The 8,716-nt window shown below is 44.0% G+C and overlaps 1 protein-coding gene across 1 annotated transcript in view; it reads right to left on the bottom strand.

Annotated features, from left to right (window-relative positions):
- KCNAB1 (potassium voltage-gated channel, shaker-related subfamily, beta member 1) overlaps positions 1–5,675 on the bottom strand; it is a 67,760-nt gene extending 62,085 nt beyond the window's left edge. Inside the window, exon 1 of the mRNA XM_010013939.1 lies at positions 5,434–5,675. Coding sequence (XP_010012241.1) covers positions 5,434–5,675 — 242 coding nt within the window. The remainder of the gene's footprint in view (positions 1–5,433) is intronic.
- Positions 5,676–8,716: the final 3,041 nt, after the last annotated feature.

The raw sequence follows: 8,716 nt of genomic DNA on the forward strand, positions 1-8,716 counted from the left end.
GCCGGGGAGATGAGGCTCACGCTGCTCACAAGCTGTAGGTACCATTCTTCTGAAGGAGCAAAATGGGATTTCTTACTTCAAGGAGGAAATACCACACTAGAAATGCCATCTACACATGCGGGATACCCTGTTCACATCCTAACCCACACACGTCCCCTGTTTTCATCTCATCCTCCCCCACTAATGCATGGTATGGGCAGGAACCCTACAAAAATAACACAGAAACCAACAAGCAAGTGGAAACTGAAATCATGTGGAAAAAAAGATAGACATGGGAATATCTGTCATCACTATAGCATTAGATAGCAGGATATATAGTTTGAACAGATTAAAATAGGAAAAAAAAACACTTATGAAAAATTAAGCTGGCTATTAAGAAAAGGACACAGCTGGATGTGGCTCTATAGATCAATCTGCACAGGAAATAGGGAAAACATTAATGCTGTAAGCTATATCCCAATAAATATAATACAACTGTGCTCTGAATTGAGCAGATTAGGATGGGATTACAGTGTAGGATTATAGGACCACATCAAGTGCTCTCATATATTTTGCCATCTAAAGATTAGATATTTTAGAGCTTCAAAGCATGAAATGAGCCTGACCAAGGGACCTTGAAAAAGCAGCTATAGCAAAATGATCATTCCTAAATTCCCCTCTTCTGGGTCAGCCTTGAAGGGGTACAAACATTACCCCAGAAGAAGGAATAAGGGCTGAAGAGTGTGATCTGCCTGTTCATCCCCTCCATACTGACCCATCTCCTATCACACAGTGTAAGCACGGCCATACTGGCACAGAGCAAAGCATCCCTGCAGCCCAGCCATGCAGCCCAGACAGTGCCCGGGAGGAAAGGTTATAAAGGAGCTGAACAACAACTCAGTGATGTCTTCCTGGGTACATCATCTCCGCTTTCTGCCATCTGCCACTTAAAAGTTCACTGTGCTAGAGGTTTAATCCACCCCTTTATACTTAATAGTCTTTGGTGGCCTTCACTGATATCTAACAACATTTTGAACATGCTCATACTTTCAAGCATCCAAAACATCCCATGACAGTGAGTCCCTCAATTTCACTACAAGATGGAGGGAAATTGTTTCCTGTGTTTTAAACCTGTTGGTCAAAAATTTCATTTGCATTGACCCTGCATTATGGGACACAGCGAGTTACTTGCTACAATCTATTCCTGATGTTAAACACATCTGGTGTAATCCCTGTCAATCACCTGTTTCCTAAGCTAAAAGCCTGTTTAATCACCTTGTGCAGGGACAATCGCTTCACTCAGAGACCTCTGCTTTCTATAGCCCAGTTTGCTGTATCCATCTGAAATGGGATGGCCAGCACTGGCTGCAGGATTTGAAATGTCCCAGCTCCCAGAAATTTATAAAAACAACAGTATTTTACTGTTATGGATGTTACACTTTCTAAAATGGTGTTTGCCTTTTTATCTACTTGACTCAGGGATGGGGAGGACTTTTCGGCAATATTTTTTCTGCAGAAGTATTTTATCTTTTTTGTCCATGTTGATCTATGCCTTCAGGAGTCACTGCAAAACCCTGGTACTCACCAAAAGCCTTTGGCTATTTTAAGATTTGATTGGTTTACCTAATTGCCATAATTGTCCTGGGGAGGTTACCAAACTGAAAAGCCTTTCTAGTAAATTTAGCATGTTTGATCTGTAGTAATACTTCAAAAGTAAGTAAAGACGTAGGAAAACCAACATTCATTCTGGTGCTGTGGACTGTGTGTTTCACTCCCTTATTGCTTTTCCTGACAGACTTGTACCAGCACAGGACACACACCAAATTAAACATACAAATCACAGCCCTTTTGCCATCAGTTTGCCCCTAGAGCTCTCTGCTATTTCCTCTTGCTGTATTTAGCCACAGTAAGTACTTTAATTTTTCAGAATTATAAGATATCAGCTACCTGGTCATGGCACTATTTTTATCACCAGCATCTCTGCCACTGTGCACCAGCACAAGCCACCTCTTCCTTCTCACATGAACATGACCCCAAGTGATTCAGGGTAAAAGTAAACACCAAGTCAGGGGGAGTTTTACCAACACATTGTCTCTGACAATTTGCAGGAGGCCTCTCCTCCCCACGGTGACTGTGCCCAACTCTTTGCTGCGCTGGCTGAGCGCTCCCTCTATGATGGTGATGTTTCCCATTGCAATCAGACAAGAAAAAGGAAACATCCTGCAGAGGGCTATCTGCTGGCCTGTCTTAATACGAGAGCTTCAGTTTGAACGTTTTAATCAGTTTATCCAACAAAAGCAACATATACCAGCCAACGCAGCCCAGCACTTTCTCAGGAGGCAGGAACTCCTGCAGGTTTCCCACAGAAGAGCCTAGGGAGGCTTACTCCAAATTATTCTAGTTTGCCAGCAGCTTATGTGCTGTGGGAAGAATTCCCCCTCCCTGAACAAAATCTCAACTAAATATAAAATAGAGAAAACATGAATAGAAAACTATACCCCCAGCTCCAAAGGCTGCTGCATGGGTGAATCTGGCAGTGCCTCAGGAGTCCACGACCTTCCCAAATTTTTTTCCCTTTGCCAACAACATGTTTTGCAAAAGTTGCCTGGGTGCTTTTGCAGACATATACATATAACATTTCACCTCCGGGCTCTCAGACTGCAGCTGCCCAAATCCAGAGACTCATATTTTCACTCATATTTGACTCAGTTGCTCGTATTTTAACCATACATGAGCAAAATATTGAGAAAATTTATAGTCACAGCTTTCCAGGTGTGAGGACAGAACCACCCCACATAGTTTGGTTCTTAAGAGTGCAAACTCCAGCAAAGCATGTATGAAAGGAAGCCATGCAATGAACAGTTGGATAAGACTACACCAAATTGGCTTTGCAAATAACATTTCATCTGAGAGAAACAGTACTGTCGTCAGTAACAAACTAAGCTCATGCACTGCTGCACTTCCAGTTTTTCAGTAATAGGCTGAACTAAGCTGTATTTTGTAAAGCAATGAAAGGAAAAAGGACTAATCATCCTATAAATAAACCAGCTTATGAGTATTTAACAAGTGTTTCTTGTTAACAAATCATTACTTTCCACACATAATTAAATAGCTCTTAATAAAAAAAGGGATTATATTGTGCTGTCTTTAGACTAGACCTATGGACATCTGAAGAAATGTCTGGAAGGCAAAATAAGCCATGCCGGCAAAGAAAATGTTTAAGCTCACAGCAAGACTAGAAGAGCCTCTGCACTTCTAAAGCTAAAGGAGCAAAAAACCTATAGAAAGCAGCAAGTGATGACTGCTGGAAAATCCCTCCTGCACTGCAGTGGAGCCCTCTGCACAGCCCCCTCTCCTGTACACATCTTCCTCTCATAGATGTATATGAAATGCAATAAGTTATAGCTGTTTCTGTCAACTATGACAAATGCATATACTTAAAATTAAGCATATACTTGAATCCATCAGCTTCGATAGGAATTAGGTGTATGTTTATTTTACCATTACTAAAGGCTCTGATGAATGAAGACCACTCCATTTTGTGAGCTGAGAAACAGAGAGGTTTATGAAGCTGTTTACGCAGAGCCCCTGCTAGAGCCGAGCATGCAACCACAGCCCTTGGCACTGACTAAAGTCTCAAGGCCAAGGCTAACTACCCCTGGAGCACAAAACAGCCCCAGAATCTCTCATTAATTACATTTTTCTGTGACTTAAATCCAGCCTCCAGTGGGTTTGGGGATTTGGGTTTTCATCCCTACTGAAGTTTTCTCCCCACCCTCTTTGCAGAGTTTCTCCTGCAGGCTGCACACATTTTCTGCGCAGCAGCAAGTAGAGATGAATATCGCTATCAAGTTTTGACTGATGCATTTTTGTCTCAGTGGCAGTCCAGTTCAGGATCCAGGAGGTGTCTATACAACAGGGTGTTCTGCAGGATAATGTCCTGTGAAGGAAACTTTAGGCACCAGATCATAACTGAATGCTGCATGGCTACTTTAGTTGAGCTTCCCAGCTAGGACACAGTAAGTGTTAAGCTATACCTGGAGTAGAGCAACACGATAGAAAGCGCAGAATTAGCAGACAGATAAGATAAATGGGAATTTTCATGTGTGTACTAACAACTGCTTCAAACACAACTGCCACGTGGGATTAGGATCATCAGAAGGGGAGCAAAAGAAATTCTCATTAGAAGGAAGACAAGCTTCCAGGTCTGAAAACCCCAGTTAACCAGAGCATCTCACTCAGGGCCAGCATTGCTCCTGCTAACCCAGAACATTGCCAGGGATTACTTCTGTCATAGCTCCGTTCAGAACATGGCATCCCTGAGATGCCATTCTATTGCCTTTGGACATGTTCCATTTTCATCACTCAAACACAGTAGACTCAATTCTGTACTTATTTACATTGGCTTTCAAGGCTGTGTAACCCCAACTTGCTCCATGGATTCCCAACCAGTACCAGCAGAACAGAGGTACAAAGCCCTTTGCTGTTTCTTCTTACACTGGCTCCAAAACACTTCTTTTGCACAATCAGTCCCCATTGGAACATGTCTCGAAACATGGAATTTCCCCAGCCAGTAGCTAAAGCTGTGGCACAACTGTGCTGTTTCCATGAAAATAATAAATGTGTTGTCTTATTTCAATTTGCCATGGACAAAAGGCAATCTCTTGAAAAAGCAAATGTTTTGAAGAAAATTTCCTTTTGTTCAAAGCACAGAGAAAGTATCTACTTTCCGTATGAGGTGTCATCCTTTTAAAATGAATCTTTTTTGAAACAAAACAAAATGACAAATGATAGACTAAGCACACTGATATCTTCTTCACCCACCATCCCCAGCCTAGACCCTCTTTCCCCAGGCTATTCCAGTTCCCCACATGGATAAGTCTGTCCACATGGAGGAGACCCCCTCCCTTGGATGCTCTTTCTAACATAGAAGCCAAGTATTTCACAGCCCAAACCCAGATAAACTCTGGTTCTTTGCCTTTCAGTCCATTCACTCTAGTTTCATGGCAGGTCAGGGACAGACATCACATCAAAGCACCAGCCACATTCAGAATGTCTTTGTTCTCCATGTTTTCTGTTCAGCTGTTATCCTTTAAATGCACATAAATAAAAGAGTTTTCATTAAAACACCAGAAAGAGTAAATACTTGTACCCAAATTTCAAAGAGGCACTTCAGCAGACAGACACAAACAACTAATGTTGGAAGAGAAAGAATAAAATCAAAGTTTTAACAGAACAGATCATGTGCATTTAGCTTTGCTTAAAGTCATGCTGATTCTTATGGTGCTGAGAAATCTTAGAGAAGAAAAGGTACCAAAGTAGACAATGTCTTCAGATCTTGTAAGCCTGTGTGAAGGTGTGTACAGGTTGCTCAGTCAAGTTCCCTGCAGTTTTAGTTGTTTGCTGCCATGCAGACAGCCACCAAATACCCCATCAAAGCACATGCAGAAGTACCTGTACTTCATTCCTGTCTCAGCTCCCACAGTCTCCTGCAGTGACAGCCCATGCAGGTGCAGGAACTTCTCCAGCTGCTTCAGCTCGGTGGCTTGGCTCGGCTTCCCTGGCCAGCCTGCAGCAGGAGGGCAGGCTCTGGGACCCGCACTTTGCTTTTTACCTTTCAAGAGTGCTTCACTTGGCTTTTGCAGGCTTGGCTTGTGGGGTGGGATATCTGTGCAGGCAGGCTTGTACAAATGCATGGTCCACACATGGAGCTGCAAAGGGAGATCCTCAGTGACCAGCAGATGCCGGGGTCCTCAGGAGCTTCCACCCTACAGAGGAGAGCCCAACGCCATCACGCTCCCGCCAGTACAAGATGGTATGAGCCGGGTTGTGTTGCTCAAAAGGACCACAGGATTATGGAGTAGTATTTTTCTCCCAGCCATCCTTTATATTATTGCAAGTACCTCATTGTAATTGATGCCCAGGATGGATTTTGGCCAAGATCAGCAATCTTGTTTGTCTGCTGAAACCTATAATGGTCAAGTACTCCAAGGGATAAGGACTGTCAGTGGGAATAGAGCACCAACCCTGTTTCCCAGGTCTTATATTTAGATAATGAGAAATATTTGTTTGGGATTCAGTCCAAGGCCAACAAACATAAAGCAAATATTCCTACAGGGTTTATTTCAGGCCTTGGGCTGGACAGATGAATGCTGCAAGTATCTGTTCTGCAAGTCATTAAAATGTTTTGTTTTCTCATGGTCCTTTGTGAACTCTCACAGCTGAGGTTACCTGGTGTGTAAACTTCCCCAGCATCTGCAGCCTCCTGGGGCTTTGACAGTTGATATGAAAAGAAAGACTATGGAACAGTCAAACAATAAGAAGAAAAAATAACCTACAGACAAGGGAAATACTTGAGAAACGAATAAGCTATGTATATCAGAGCCAGGGCAGGGAATGAGCAGCTGCTTTCAAGAGGCTGTGTGCTCCTGCAGGAGCCTGTGCATGGATGGGACAGGAGCCATCAAAACCCCTGAGATGCCACCAGCCACTACAAAACCTCCCACTCCACAGAACTGGCTGCCGCTCAGCACGGTGCAGCAGGTGAGGACACAGGTACATGTCTGAGCACTGTGCCTAAAAATAAACTTGCCAGACCAACAAACATCTATCTCACCACTGCTAAATAACAAACAAAAGATTTCAGGTTCTTGGAGTCTTCAGCTCTGAAGGGTGATGAGAGAAACAGCACAGGATTCACTGCAACACCAAAGCCAGTGCATGAGGGCATCCAGCTCCCTCTGGTTGAGATAACATCCAGGAGGACCACAGAAAAATTTTCTGGCCAATGCCAGACACAGCAGACAAATCAAGATGACGTCTGATACACACCACGCAAGCAGATGTTTGAGGCTTTCCTATTGTAAAAACTCAACCTATTTATGACTGTCATTGCAATCCCAAATACATTGGAAAAATAAGTTAAATAATCAAGTGATGGATGTATCATGAACTCAACTAATCCTTAAATCGTTCAAAGCAGATAAAGAAAGACTGATCCCAAACCCAGAATATATTTTAAAAGATTATAATTCAATGTCACAGAGGGGAATTCGCTATAGGCATTTGATTACCCAGTTATTCTTTCTCTGCCACTGTTCTGTCAGGGCCCTGAGGGCACTGGTGGACCTCCATGTCCCAGTGTCCCAGGCTGGGGTGGCTGGAGGGCTCCTGCCCTGCCACCCTGGGGCCCCCAGTACTGTGGTACCCCAACATACTGCTGCCCAAATATGGGGGGTCCTGTTCTTATGGTGCTGACCGAGTTGAACCATCAGTAGTGGGGTGCAGATGATGCTTTCAAGCTCTACTCTTTGGAACCCAAGAACACACAATAGAGGGAAGAGTGCCCTGTGGCTGCAGCCATGCCTGCCTTGAAGGAACTCAATTTTTTTTCCTCCCAGCAGCGTAACACCAAAGGCTGTAGCTGTGATCTCTGCTGCAGCTGCCTTTTGTTTTACCTCCTGACAGATCCAGCCCTCTGCTCATCTATAATGTGAGGTGAACCAATGGCAAAGAAATATTTCCACGAGCTTTTCTGAGAAAAATGCTTATCCTTAGCCTACAGACTCACTCATGTTCCCTTCATTGTGCTAGTTAGACATTTCTGCACTTAATAACTAGTTTCTCCATCTCTCAGTTTTACCCCATTTTCCTTTTGATTACCCTGTTTCTAAATGATATTTTTATTAATTTCTAATCCTAGCACATCTGCAAAATCTCAGTTTGTGCCAGTCACTTCAGGCATCAACAGTCTCCCCAGGAACCAACTTCCCAGCCTAAATTCCCACTGTTACTGGTGTATTTGTGTAGAGCTGGGTAAAATGCTGAACCCCTCCTTTGGCAACAGGCCTGTCTTTTGAGGCAATGAAACCCATCTTCTCCCTCCACCAAACCCCAGAACCGCCCTGAGCAAGCACGGCTGTTGTCCCTGTGATGCTGCTGTTCAGGGACACCAACTCCAGCCAGTTTGTGTTTAGGTTCCTGTTTCATTAAGGGTCTTACTCAGCACAGGAGAGATTAGAGAGTTGCACGTCGAATTTCCACTAATATCAAGATCCCCTTATATTTTTTTAAAGGAGCAAGATCAGATTCTGGAGGCTGTGACATTTAGGATTGATGGAATGAGAAATTCAGCAGCTGCAGGCTTCCCCACCCACCAGGCTGATCCATCACTGCTGCCCAGGTCCAGGTAGGGACGGGGGAGGCAGGGACCCGGGGCTTGCAGCACCCAGCAAAGCTGTCCTGCTGTTCTCTCCTGTCACCACACAGTCCCTGAACAGCAGCAGCAACTTTTCAACTAAATTCAAATGAAGCTACAGTCACTTGGACATAACAGCTCATGACAAATAAAGCTGAATACAACATGCAGTGTGTGCCAAAGAAGTTATGGAAACTAAGAAACAAATTTGTAGAATTTTCAGCTCTGGATCACACCACCCATTGTGGAGCAGGGAAAATCAATCAATCAATCAATCAATCAGAAAAGACAGACTCATAAAGCCAAAAAGTTTTCTATTATTATTATCCTCACCACCACCATCATTTCCTGGAGTGCAAATTGCTACTCTGTGAGCAGCCAGAGGGGTACATACCTGTGGGGCATCCCAGTGGTGTAGGCAATGGTGTACTCGTGGGAGAGCTCGCAGACCCGCAGGTACCAGTTCATCTCCAGCTCCCGCAGCAGAGCCAGCCGCCGGGCACGCTGCTGCACATGGCCAGCCCGGGCTCTGCTCTCCTT

This window comes from Nestor notabilis, unplaced genomic scaffold (assembly GCF_000696875.1).
Source record: "Nestor notabilis isolate BGI_N333 unplaced genomic scaffold, ASM69687v1 scaffold21204, whole genome shotgun sequence".
Taxonomy (NCBI): Eukaryota; Metazoa; Chordata; class Aves; order Psittaciformes; family Psittacidae; genus Nestor; species Nestor notabilis.